Source organism: Desmodus rotundus, chromosome 12 (assembly GCF_022682495.2).
Source record: "Desmodus rotundus isolate HL8 chromosome 12, HLdesRot8A.1, whole genome shotgun sequence".
Classification (NCBI taxonomy): Eukaryota; Metazoa; Chordata; class Mammalia; order Chiroptera; family Phyllostomidae; genus Desmodus; species Desmodus rotundus.
In genome coordinates this window covers 71308633-71322740 of record NC_071398.1, presented here as the reverse complement: position 1 = coordinate 71322740, position 14108 = coordinate 71308633, and the positions used below count along the sequence as shown (strand labels likewise).

Sequence of the window (14108 nt, the reverse complement as noted above, 5' to 3'; positions counted from 1 at the left end):
GTTTTTATGCATCTCTAAACTCTTCTGAACTCTTCTGTGGTGGTTCTTCCTTCTTTAACTCCCTTCCAAATGGTGGCTCTTTTTCCTTTCCTTGGCTTCTAAGTATTGGGAGTTCCTTGGGTTTGGTTCGGAGTCTTCCTCTCATTACCCTCTCTCTAGTTGACCTCTTATATTCACATAACTTTTAACTATTTATAGGTTGACAAAGTCCAAAATTTAGATCTTTATCTTTAGACATTTTTAACTTTAAACCTGTAGATGCCTACGTGACATCCCCTTTTAGGTGATTCACAAATATCTCAAACATGTTATGTTTGAACTCTTATTTTCTCTATTTCTTCCTAATGTTTTCTCCTTCCATCTTCCATGGGTAAATAAAGGTCACTTTCATCCACCAGCTGTTTGAGTAAAAACTCTGAGGGACATTCTAGATGCTTCCCTCTCTATTACTCCCAACGCCATCGAGTTCTGAAGACCCTATTTCCAAAATATATCTCAAATCCACCGTCTTGACGTTTACTGAGTCCAAACCATCATCCATTTATTAGCTGTTTATCCTTGAGGAAGTTAATAAACTTCGTTAATTATTAGTAACTGTAGTAGCTACAGAATAGATAATAAAAACATTATGTCTCATAGTTATTGTGAAGATTTTATAACACATGAAAAATGCTCAGTACCTTGTAAGCACTCAACAAGTGTTATTATAATTGTTACCATCATCACTTACGGATTACTGCAGTAGCCTCCCCCTACCTGGAAGTCCTCCACTTCCACTCTTGTCCCCTTCAATTCATCCCCCAGAGAGCAATTGAAACAACTTGGAGAAACATACACCTGATGCTCTCCTTACAATGCTTTAATATCCTCCCAAAGATCTTAGGATAACTTTATTCCTAAAGTACACTTTGACTTCATGTATATATGTGTTCAGTTATTTAAGTGCACATTGAACATGTACTGTGAGTCCAGCACTTTGTTAGGTGCTGGGAATAAAACTGTAATAAGAGGAAAACGGCCCCTGCTCTCATGGACAAACTACTTGGAACACAAATATGAAATAAGCAAGCAAAATGTGATAAATATAAATTAGAGTTAAGTGCTTAATGTGGCTTAGAGATGTTGCAAACCTGGATCCTTGTTTGCTTCTAAAACTTCGCCTCATATCCTTCTTTTCTGCTTTACCATGCTATGGCCAGGCTGGTCTGGAAAGTATTTCATTTCCTCTTGCAACGTAGTGTCTTTAAATGCTATACTCCCTACTTGAAATACTGTTCTCAGTCTTCAACTAACTCCTGTTTATGCTTTAGGTTTCAGCTTAAATGTCACTTTCTCAAAAAGTGTTTCCCAGATTGATCACTTTTCTAGACTCTCCCACCCTCTTCATTATCCTCTTCATGGCATCTGTGTTTCTGTTTTATAGCATTATTTGTGCCTCCCCCAAACCCTCAATGTATACCCAGCACCCAAGGCAGTTCCTGAACCATTAATACTCACAAATGCTTATTGAGTGACTATCCTTGTAATCCTGAGTCATTTGATACCGCATCTTACAAGCAGAAGCTCAATAAAGGCTTGTTACATTAAACTGCTTAACAATTTATCTGAGATATATTATCACTTTAGGTGCTTCGAGCCAAATCCAAGATCATTTTCTAAGTCTTCCTTGTTAGAGAGGAAGAGTAAGAAAAACAAGGCTGGCTGTTAAAAAGTGGATCTAATGGGAAGGTCACTTTGGCAGTAGGTCAACATAACTCGAAGTCTGTCCCTTAGTTCTGTGGGTTTAAAAGCTTGATTAGCTTACTTTATAATTTTCAAGCTCTGGGAGAACTAATTCACTCCAATGACATTCATAAGAGAAAGATTCATCAAAATGAGGATGGGCAATTTGGTGAAATATCCCACATAATAGATTAAAAATGATTTATTCCATGATAAAAGGAACATTTTCTATTTAATTCAATGTAAATATCCAACAGGACTGGAATAAACTGTGCTATAAATATTCATGGGTATTTGCTAAAGTGCTTCTTCCTTCTGGACAGTTCTAATTAAACACTAATTCTCACTAGCCTCTCTTCCCTCACTGTTGATGGAAAAATTATGTTAAGTGATTTGCTTCATACCTGCTGTTTCCATTTCCAAGATTATACCTTTTAAAGTAAATTTTATGGGAGTTGTATCTTATTTTCATCAGAAAGGTGTTGCTGAAGACTTCCATTTCCAGTAATGTCAGACCAAGTAATTCTGACACACTCTTCTTGCTAACACAGTGGAGAGCCAGAAACACTGTAAAGAACTTGAAGAACTGCCAAGCCTGGGTCAGAATGAGGATAGAGGTTGGGTGAACATTTGAGGCCACCTTTTCCTTGGAGACATTCTTCTGTTCCTGAATGGGTGGCTGAGATATTGAAGGGTGCTTCTGTCAGCTTCACAGAAGTGGGGGACCAGGGGCTGGACTCCAGGATCCACCAACGGATGGGACCCAGTGAACTGCACCCACTGTGGATTGGTTGGCACCTGAAAGAGCTGCACCCCAGAAGTTAGCATGAACTCTTCTAGCACTGGAGTGGGGACTAGCTGTGTTGCTTACTAAGTTATGGTAATGTCTATATACTCTGTTATATAGAGCCAGTGAGGGCTTATCAGGAATAATTTTGTCTTTATTTTGAATATGAAATAACGTCAGCACTGATTTTGAACTTGACACACAAACTTTAACGTCAAATTAACAGCTTTTGGCCTGCCACAATTATTTAAGAAGGCCATCTTCGGGGTTTTGGAGGATGGCCAAGCCACTGTGACACCTGCTGTACTAACTTAAGATTTAGTAATAAAGCCCTTTATTGGAGTACAGAGAAATGCCATGGAGTAAGAGCAGAAAACTCTTCTCGGTGTACAGAAGGGATTTCAGAAGTACAGGAAGGCAGAGAAACGGTTACGAGAGAGGCAGTTACTAAAGCAAAGAGAGAACCCTGGATTAAAAAAAAATACCTCACACATAGGGGAATCATAAAAGTTGTAGTGAGTATAGAGACGGATGCTCATAAACTGGCACTTATTTCACCCGATATCTGATAAAGGCCCTCAAAATCTATAAACACAAGAGACAAAGGCAATCCAAGCAGAACAAATTTTTAAAGTACAAAAAGTATTTGAGATGCCCATTTTTCTATTCTTGAATCTCTCATATTAGGCTTAAGAGATAAAATAAGCATAGTATATATTATTACCAAATATAGAAGTTCTGATTTGCAGCCTCTGCTGTACTCCTTTTCGAACAATAATGGGATGGTAGGGAGGAGAAAAAGAAAAAAGAAAAGCTTCCCTTTCTCTCAGGGAAGTTCTTCTTGTCATTATCTATTCATTTCATAACTACCATTTGAAACAAAAGATTCACGAGGTCAGGGTCTTAATGATTTCTAGCTTTGTTTCTTACAGTGTAGGAGGCTACACCATAATACTTGAGCTTTAATACTGAAGCATCTCTTTCCATTTGTATTAGGTTTTCTAAGGTAAATTTTATTTGTGATATCACCCCTTATTGGTCTGAGTTCTTTCTCTGAAGCAGTAATTTTCAACTTTTTTTTAATCTCATATCACACACAAATTACTAAAATTCTGGAATGCACCAAAAAATATATTTTTTGCTCATCTGACAAAAAAATTAGGTATACTTTTGATTCATTCACAGCAGATGGCTACTGTTGTGTTTGCTGTTGTCATTTTGTTTTTTAATTTGACTATCTAAGGTAAAAAAAGTTCAGTGGCTCTGACTAAATAGTCAGGTACTGCCTGTTTTAAAAATTCTTGCAATACACTGGTTGCAAGTTGCTGCTCTAGAGCCTTGGAAGAATAAATCTAATTTATCTTTCATGTAGTTCCCAGACTCGAAGTTAGCCATGATGTCAATTTGAAATCCATTTTCTCTCCCCCAGGTAAATATATCCGGTTCCTTCAACTATCACATAACAGTTGTCAAACTTTGTAGTTTTCATCACGTTTTACATGTGAAAACCTTAGCCAACCCTCCAACGCAATGTGACTAAAGCAGGGCACATTCATTGCACTGCTTCCTTTTTTTCTAGATCTTTTAACTATTAAAATGCAATTATTTCTGCAGGCCAGATCATATCACTCTGTCGGGATCAGAATAGCAGTCAAGTATCATTGCTATCTCTCTGTCAGGTCTACTGCAAAGCCAGGTTTTCCCCACGCTGGACTCACATAATGGAATGTTTTAGAACTGAAGGGCAGGACTTCACACTGCTGAGCATTCAATATTGGGGTCTTCAGCCTGCTGAGATTTGTGAATTGCCATTCGTTGTACTGTCCGTCTTCTCTAGAGTTATATTATTTGTAAGTTTAGTTAACTGTCTTTAACTTGTGCATGAAAATGAATTGCATGAGGTCAAGTACACAGCCATCAGAGTTCTCTCCAAGTCGACAGATTTAAACCACTGTGGTTGCACTTGTGGTTCTCAAACTTTATCGTGCATCAGAATCACCTGGAGGGCAAGTTAAAACCGACTGCTGACTTCATTTATTTCTGAGGTTCTGGGGTAATGTGATGAACACGCTGTGGGACCTTTACCTGTTCAAGCAGCTATCATCACACAGACAATGAGATTCTTTACAGGTCTGTTAATAGGAGGTTCGACTTGACTTATTCTTATGCTGGATTTACGTTGGTTCCAAAGATATATTTCATCCTGGGGCACAAATTGATTCATTACATTATGGTTCTATTTCCATAATTTTAAAGCTTCCAGTGAGAAGGAAAGGATTAAGTATGAATAGTTCAATTGAGTTAGAGCTTAAACTGGCCAAGTCTAGTAAGTCCAATGCTGCTTCCAATGAATGTTTAAATGTCAATATTGTCAAAGATTAAGTAAATTCCCCTGCGGAAATGTAGTAGTTTCCAAACAGATCTAAATTCACACAGCTCTCCATTATAAACTAAAGGGAATATTCAGTATTCCCAGTTTGATAATTTGTCAGCAACAGGCACTGAATTACAACTCCCAGGAGCTGACTGCCTATCAGAAAATGTGTCAAGGAAGAGAAATTACAAATGCCCTCTGGGGTTACAAAGAAGAAACACTGTAGATTCTACTGTCAAGTCCTTAAGACTCCACCCACAGAGAGAGATTGGCAGATTCTGGTACACAAGTCAAAGCAGTGGTCTATGAGCTTTTGATAATAAATACTATGTAACTTGAGTGTAGCAGCTGTTCACTGGTCCTCCACCCTCACCACAAAATATGCTCAGACAACAGTATTTTCACTTCATTTATTCACTGAAAACAAGTCATTTCGTACAGCATTTGGATATTTAAAATCACACACCTTATCAATAAAATCAATGCACCTTAAGGACAATGGCAACAGCACAGAAGGTGTTCAAAATAAAACCGGACATCTTTCCGGTAGCAGCAGTGCATTAACTTTGAAAAAAATGCTGGCAAATGGACAAGAGAACATTCTTAAAACAAGAAAACACTGTCCATTTCACTCAGAAAACTATTTTCTTATAACAAGAAAAGCAGAACTTTGTTCTATTTTGCTCTTCCATACTACCTTTTCAAGTCATGGTCAAAAGCCCCATGTCTGAGTTTTGGGGTTTTCTTCTTGTTTCAGGCATTCCTCCTCTACTGCATTAATACTGAAAATATGTACTGCTCATCAAACTATACATATTTATTTCGTATTTTAAGCTGAATTCTTACTTTTTTAAAAGGAAGAATTACTTTTTGCTCAGGAAATCACGTTTCCTGTAAACAACTTGGGTCCTGAATGGCACCACCAGTGAACTGGGAAACTGACAAGAATCAGGTGCCCTGGTCCTTAAAGCTCATTGGCTGCAAATAATTACACAGCCTTGATCAGGGATAAAGTCAGGCTTCTGTGTCTCAGCAGAGATTCTAAAGCTTTCTCAGTTTAACCTTTTCTTTTTTAACCTACAACTTAACCCAATCATATCTTCACTATCCCTAAACTCCTAGTTGTAGGTTTGTATTTTTTAAAAACAAGTATAAAAAAGCATCATACCAAACTGCTTATATCATGGTTTTATACTTTAATCACTAGCTTTTCGGCTATGATCCTGCCCCATTCTATGCCAAGAAATGAAGGGGTGGGGAGGAGGATTAAGGTGACACAAAGGCATTGCTTGGATTTTCCAAAAAGCGTAACTCACGAGTAGGAATGCATCCATTTGAGGGTCTCTTCTATTCAAGTGGTGTTCTATTCTCCCACTCCTTTCTCCCCTCTGAAACAGCATGGGAGGGTTATCAATCTCCTAAATCAGCACCCCACAATTCAGTATCAATGCAATGATTTCTTCAAAGTTAATGAGTCCTAGCACTGTAAACAAAACACCAGCCAATTTTTGGAAAAGAAAAAAAATAAAACCCTTTCCCACAATCAGGGAAGGTTTATATTCTAAGTTGGATGAAATGTGCTAAAATATAACTTTTAGTAAGAAAACATCTTTAGTTAATAAGCTCGCTTATTCAAATCAAGTGCTTCACTGTAGTGTTAAAAATGATGTTGCTCATTATGTACGATACTTTTGAGGCCTCTGACTTAAAAATCAGCTCCTTTGAAATAAGTCTGCTTAGAAACAAAGGAAGTTTTAAGAATCGAATCTTTTCAGAGTTAAGCCATCTTTGTGCTAGAAGGACAAACTTGAAACTGCACTGTACAATGGATAAAGAACTATCACATTATAGAAACGGGTAACATTCTGAATGCTAGGGCACCGAGCATGCTCCTCCTCATTACTGCAATTGAGTGCTATTGTTATCAAAACACCAGAATGTTATACTACTGGACACAATTTATACTGGTGGTAATTGTTGCTTATGAAGAGCTGATTGTAAGCAGCTCAAGGATTATATTTTAATGTCTTTAATAAGATCCCTGGAGAGGCCGAACATGTAAACTTCTAGTTCATATTTTTAAAGTGCAGCAAATAATTAAAGAATGCATATTCCAACACATGAAAGAATATAAATCTTAATATATGGAAGTTTAGGAAGGCCACCTCATTGATTCATAAAGAAAACCATCTCTCTGTTGCTGATCTTGCATACTCCCCAGTCTCATTTTTTTCAGAGACATAGAAAACTATGTTTAACTAGGGCAACTTGCAACATCCTGTTGTGAATAGTCTACATAGGAAAGAATAAGCTTGATAAGCAAGTAGGCACGGGTGCTTAGGGGCACGTATAGATGAATAATATAACGTTAACTCACTCCTCATTCTGATTCTGTGGGAACTTGAACTTCATGTCATAATCAAGTGGCATAACTATACTAGTTCTTGCCAAGAGGGTCAAGCCAACCAGCAGCCAAACTTTCAAGGGTACCAGTTGACTGTGACCACTTTTCATTCCTGGGAAATAATTTAAAAATAGCCACAACCCTTTAACAGAAGATGTACCACACTGGTGTCTTCATATGGCTATCAAATCACAAAATTCCCAAGGATATCATTTTAACTTCTGAAATCACTCTATCTACAAGCGCATCTTCAGAGCTCTATACCTAATTTTTAAATCCAAAGGAGAGTAAGGGAAAGAAGAGTAACCGAAAGAAGTGGGGAACGGAAAAGCACAATCTTCATTTTGCCACTAATGTAAACAATTCTCATTTTAATTAAAAAAAAAAAACGTATGGCGGTTAAAATCAATGACTGGGAAGGGTTTCATTCCACTCAAGTGCAAATCTGAGAAGAAGTTTCTGGCCCTGGCCAGGTGGCTCAGTTGGTTAGAGCATCGTCCTGATATGCTATTGCTGTTTCTCTCTCTCAAATCAATAAATAATTTTTAAAAAGTATCTTTTAGTCCTACTACAAGTAAAGTACTAAATTCCTAAGTTTTCAAAATTCTTAAGATTAGAACTTACATGTTAATACACTAATATCAAGAGTTTAGTAAGTGCAGTAAAAAACTCTTTAAATTCTGTGAGGCTCATAATAAATGAGTTTACAATGAGTACAAGCTTAGGGTTTAATCCTCAATAATTAAATCAAATAATCTGCAATCTCGAATTTTCCAGGATCAGAACACTAAAGTCCTAGTGCTGAATTTCAGCAGCTGATTAATTTAAAAAGCAATTTGACCGAGTATCAGTTTCCAGGTAGTGGACAACCTAGATAACAGGTAAACGGAATAAAGACCCCTACATAAATATTTGACATTTGCTGTAAGAGTGTAAGCTTAAACATACAAACAAAAGCACTTAAGATTGAAGGGTTTAATTTTATAAAGTATCAGGTTCTCTTTCTTTCCATTTGTTAACGTAATCCAATGTAGATAGAGTACACTCAATTTTAAAGTGAAATTTTGTTGGAAAACACATCAACAGATGCCTGGTACATTATCAGTTATTCAATAAATATTTGTTGCGTAAATACATTTCTCTCAAATTCCAGTTAGCAAATGTCAAGTTTGGCTGCTGAAGTACCTAAGGAGGGAAGGCAAACAATATGATGGATGCTACCCAGTGTTACATCAACTTACGGTTTTAAATTTAGTACGTTCTGGGGGAAATAAAAGATACAAAAACCTTTTAGACAGACCGGTACTAAGAGATTTTCAATCATATTCATCTATACATATTATGACTGTCAAACATTAAATACCACAAACTCACAAGTGTCATTTTTAAGGCTCAGTAAAATAGAAAATTAAATACTTTTAAGTGATACTGACCATAATAAGTGTTGCCTGAAGCAGCTATTCACACAAAAGTTACTCAAAAAACGTCATCTAATGATTTCAAGCATACTCTGTGAATTGTTCCTTAAAGGTACTTTCCCCTTAAATTGTTTACATGTTCCCTAATTTAATATGGCCACCTTCACCAAGTGAAAAATGCTAAAAGTAAATATCAATTTTTTAGCATTTGTCAATAAGATATAGTGAAAGAGATTTAAGGGCTTTAAAGTATACCACTGGCTTTCTAAGTGAAATACTTAATAAAAAAAAATGAGACCAATATAACAAAACTTCACAACACTAAGCCTCTTCACATTATGTGAGATAATACATAACAAATTATAATTTAGCATCCCTGATCTTCAGAAAATTTACAAAAAGAGGTAGAAAACTTTTATCTGGAAGATCTCAGAGTAAAGCTAAGTTTTAGAGGGTTTGTCTTCAGGATTAGCCCACCGAGCAAATGGCCACACATCTAATATTAGGAAGAAGCTTATTCAGGTAAGGCAAGAATTTAAAAACCTGTCATATTTTGGAAGTGAAACTAATTCTTTCAATATTATTACCCCAATTACTTTAAAACTCTTCAACAGTCCAAGTAAAAGATCGCGGATTAGCAAAGTGCTAATTTGCAGAAAGGTGAAATTATTAAAAGAGCGTTAGTGGCAGGTTAAGGGTAGGATACAAACAAATACTGTTTAGACAAGCAAAAGATCTCACAAAAACCAAACCAAAGCACATCATTATCACTTTAGATGAACATTTTTTAGGAGTTGGAGGAAGTCTCTTAACAAAAAGCTGAGGAAATTAAATCCCTCCAAATCTTTATGTAAAAAAGCAAAATTCAAGCATTCCAATTTTATAGAACTTCAATTAAAAAAACATACCCTGCTTAATTTTAAATTTTATCCAACGTGACAAAGATTAATAGTTTCATTAAAACACGAGGCCAATGGTCTTTTAAAGCTTCAGTAAGCTTCTCAGGCACCTTTTCCCTCATACGATCTACTTTTATACACTAGACCTCCTAAGCTGGGCACTATCAGTTCCCATTTTTAGGTAACATTGTCAGGGAACAGACTCATCCCTGCAAAGCTGCTTCTTACGTACTCAGAACTGGCGAAGGACACATTTTACAAAGTCTACCAAATTGCAACATAAAATCAGTTTAGACAAATGTGTATCTTCAAGTGCGGAATCAATTCATAATTTAGAAACTACTAGCTCAGAGTTTTTGAAAGGACTTAATTTTTGGAGACATTGTGGTTTATGTCCAATGGCCTCACACCAGGCCTTCTGCATTACCCAGAATATGATGCTGTTTTCTTCTACAAGCTAAAGCTGCCGGGTGCTAGTTTATAATACTGAACCTCGATCTTCAGGTTGGTGTCAGCCGGTAGCATGGACCATCTGTTGTGTCACCCCAGCAGAAAGAGGGCACGCATCCCGGCTCCAGACACACCTCTGTGAACTTGCACACCAATTTTAATCTTAACAAGGAATTTCAGTGCCTTAGTGGTTTTAAGTTATAAGGATGGTTCAAGCATTGTGTTCTTTGTTCTTCAGGGTTGTGAGTAGCTTATTGGAAGACCCAGAACCTTCTGGATCTGTGAGGTAGTAGGCTTTAATCCTCATCATGCATAGATCACACTTCTCCGAAGTTGGTATGGCCCGTCTCCTTGGCATGCTCCCTTGCTTCCGCTTGTCCGGTTAGTCCCTTTTGACATATCATGCATCGCAGGGTGAAGCGATTTATGTCAGTAAACTGTCTCTTTCTTCTAGCTTCATCGGCTAATTCCAGTGCTTGTACAAGAACAATATCATCATTAGAGGAGAAAATGGTCAGAGGAGGGGTGTCTGGGTCAGCAAAGTTACGCTGAAGCGGGTCATAGTGGACACCATCATAAATAAGCAGGACCCTTTTAGCATATCCTGCATCTTCCCCAAAACGATCAATTCTTACTGTCTGTGTATCTACTACACATATTTCGCACTGATAATATTTAGACAGAATTGATATCTCAATAGCTCCTCCCCAAGTATCATCCCTTTTGATCCATTCACAGTACTCTTGATTTGTTTTTCCTAGTATTGCTTCGCTATAGAAATCTGGATCACTTGCTACAATTTGTGCTATGAGGCGTCTCATCTCAGGGGCACAAGCTGGATTCAAGACTCCTCCTTCAACAACGTAGTATACACTGGTAAAGAGGCAAGAGTTGTCAGCCGGGACCACGGTTCTGGTAAGCACGGGCAAAGTTTCCCTGACATAACTAGGAGCACCGTGTCTGGTAAATGCCGGTGAACTGTGGGGCCTGGTTTGGTCTTCTTCAACGATCAGCATGTCGCCTGTTAAAAATAAAACACATCCAGAACTGGGCAGAAATTATAGATCAAACTGAATGTTCACTAGCCAAGTCTGTAAACTGCAAACAGGAGGAGTTAAAGTGTAAGCTGGGGTTACTAGGGAGAACATAGTTTTGTAAACAAGTGACCAGGAATATACTTCTTGCTCACTGAATCTCCATAAAGTTCAAAACAAAGAGCAAAAACACTTTAGCTTGCATTCCAGTTTTGTGAGGGGCCTGAGTTATACACCTTTATAATTACTTAAAAAGATACATTTAAAGAATAAAATTTCCTTATGCTCCCTCTGTATTTAAAAAGCAGAAATCTTCCAAAAGGTGTTTATAATAGACTAGGCCACTAGGGGGTTCGCCCCTCTCTGAAAGTTACCTAGCCTTTTTGGTGTTTACAGGATCTCGGATACAACAGCACAAAATTTTAATTAACAATATCGCTATTCACATTTTAACACTGGACAGGAATAGCTGCTGTGGTTTAGAACTCGAGGGAGCCTTTAGTGGATGTGTAAAAGCAAACTCGAAAGTGAGTACACCTGTCAAAGTCAGTTTATATGTAGGTGATTGCAATCAAACCAGGAAAGCAAGCAAGAAAAGTATCCTGCATCCTTCAGACCTGCTATCTTCTTTCAGTGATAAAAGGGGAAAGAACCATCAGGACAAAGAAAATAGGTCCCACTTTTTTTTATACTTTTGTGGACGCCGAGGGAAAACAAAATGAGTGACAAGTGTTCAAGATAAACCAGAACAGACGGAGGAAGGGGAGACTCCAAAGGCTTTGAGCTTCTCACATAGTTTGGAACCTCTCTGTCTCTTTCAACCATATGTAAAGTCAAGGGGTTGCTAGACACTTGTCCCGGCCTCCGTCCGAATTCTTTAATAAGGATTTTAAGTATCCTTATTCTCGTCCTCAAAGCCCCCAGCTGACCAACAGCCACTGTGACTTGACCGTATCTCTGTTCTCCCTCACGCCCCTTGCAGTCCTCTCAGAACTTCCCCTGGCCCCAGCCTCCATCCCCTTACCTGACTGGATGGGCAAATCCCCCAGCATAGTATCCCCGTTGCTGAGATCCAGGCACTCGGGTGGGTATCCAACCAGGATACGCTGACAGCCAGGGGCGATCCCGGTGATTGCTGCAATTTGGCCCTGGAGTTCCCGCACCCGGGTCTGGCTGGACAGATCCTGCAAAACATAGGTGCCATCCTTGGCTTTGCAGCGGAGCCGCCACATCGCGTTGGTTAGACCGCCCATGGGCCAGGCACCAGCGGGGCCGGCCTTGGTCCCGGCAGCGGGATGGAAGACGCCGCCGGGACAGGCAGCCGCGGACTGGGCTCCAAGATGGCCACCCTTTGCCGGGCCAAACATCGCGAGAAGTCGCTGCTGGCTAGTTTTTGCAATACTCCGGTGCAGCTTCTGTTTTAGCGCCTTAAGTAGAACCAACGCTCTTAAAGTGACAACTTTTGTCCCCACCCTTCAGGAGCCGAAGGGTGAAGACTCGTCAGTATTCCTCAAGAACAAAAGGCTTGCTACCTGTAAAGCCAGTGAGGTGCCCTCCGCGTCGGCAGCATATATGCTCAGGGACAGAGGGCGGGGAAGGAGCTGCTGAATCCAGTACATTGGAATGTAATCTTGCACTTACTAAGGTCGGAAATTATTAAGTTGGGGCTTCTAAACCACCCTGGGAGAAACAGAATCATAGTTCAGGACGCAAATGAATGCCAAGAATGGTCAGTGAGTCAAAGGACCTGCCAGAAACAACCAGATGCTCGTGAATAAATTCATGGCTGCAGCAAACATTGACTCATTGAGGTTAAGGGATGACTGGCCCTTCCACCTGCAAGGGACTGTAACTTGAAAACGTCCATTTGCCACATCAGAAAGAGCAGTATGAGGTCAGCCTCCTACTGAGCTATTGCCCTAGGCCCCAGGGCTATTGGTACTTTCAGGGGGCGGAGGCAGTATAAGGAGAAGGAACGAAGAGTACTGACGTGTGTCACCGCATTCCAGTTCCGGCTCTGGGTATTCAAACATGAAGAAGGTTCCACTCCCGCCTTCGTTATAACAAGTAATCACTGGAACCGGAAGAGAGGGTGGGGAGTAAAGGACACATGAGCACTGAATTTCACAGCAACATGATAATGCTACATTATGTGACCCTCTTCAACCTGGTGTCCCTAGAGCCAAGGACTGTGCCTAGCAAAAAAAGACGCTCAATAATAAACACTTGCTGAATGGAGAAAGAAAGTTGTACAGGCACAGAGGGCAACTACAGTATACTGAGAGTTGTAATGGGCCTTAAAGAAGAGATACTGTTGGAGCTAGTTAGAGGATGAATTTAATCCCCAGGTGGAGAAATAAAACGACCCCTCTGGACTTACCTCTTTTCCGAGAAATCCGTACTCTTGTTTTTTTTCCTTTTTCCATCCTGATAGAGCACAAGCCCAAACCTGCATAGAGGGGGTTTATCAACAGAATCAAGCATCAAACGAACTTGGGGCAACTGAAAAGTTCACAGGAAATGTGCAAACTCACCTCCACGGGAAAAGCCTCTACCCCTGAGTAAGTTATATGAAAGCTTTGAATCTTTTCACATCTTTCATGACCCATTTTCCTGCTGCAGCGTTTTCCTCTCTGGTTCTTCAATACGACCATAACAGAAAGTATAGTGCGGGAAGAAGCGGGGAGAATAGCGGTGGTTAGAAGTCCACTGGAGTGTGTGGGTGTGTCCAGGGAAGCTCGCGGTTCAGCGATTAGTTGGTTTGCTGAAGTTACAGTGTCTGACCCAGGAGAAGGATACATGTAATCGGCTCAAGTACTGCGGTAGGTTACTCTAGCCAAGAACCTTCCACAGGTTACGTTCCAATTTAGGACTCTCACGAGGCACTGCTGAGATTCTTGGAAGGGTTAAGCGGCGCAACGTTTTTTCGTCACAAAAAGTCACGCCCTCTCATACGTTTCAGTGCACTCTCGCGAGAGTATGAAAAAAAGAAATGCTGTCAGTAAACCCCGCCCCCAGCC

General features: G+C 39.5%; 1 protein-coding gene across 2 annotated transcripts; it reads right to left on the bottom strand.

The window, feature by feature from the left end:
• Window positions 1-5541: 5541 nt before the first annotated feature.
• YOD1 (YOD1 deubiquitinase) lies at window positions 5542-13994 on the bottom strand. 2 transcript variants are annotated; one of them, XM_045182991.3, is made up of 4 exons: window positions 13623-13994; window positions 13469-13537; window positions 12113-12272; window positions 5542-11075 (listed from the first exon to the last, which is right to left on the bottom strand). In XM_045182991.3, the coding sequence occupies exons 1-4, from the start codon at window positions 13887-13889 to the stop codon at window positions 10372-10374; spliced, it is 1200 nt and encodes a 399-aa protein (XP_045038926.2). In that variant the 5' UTR covers window positions 13890-13994; the 3' UTR covers window positions 5542-10371. The 2 variants fall into 2 exon arrangements, with proteins under 2 accessions (XP_045038926.2, XP_045038928.1); XM_045182993.3 differs by lacking the exons at window positions 13469-13537; window positions 13623-13994 and adding an exon at window positions 12621-13054.
• Between the last annotated feature and the right edge of the window lie 114 nt (window positions 13995-14108).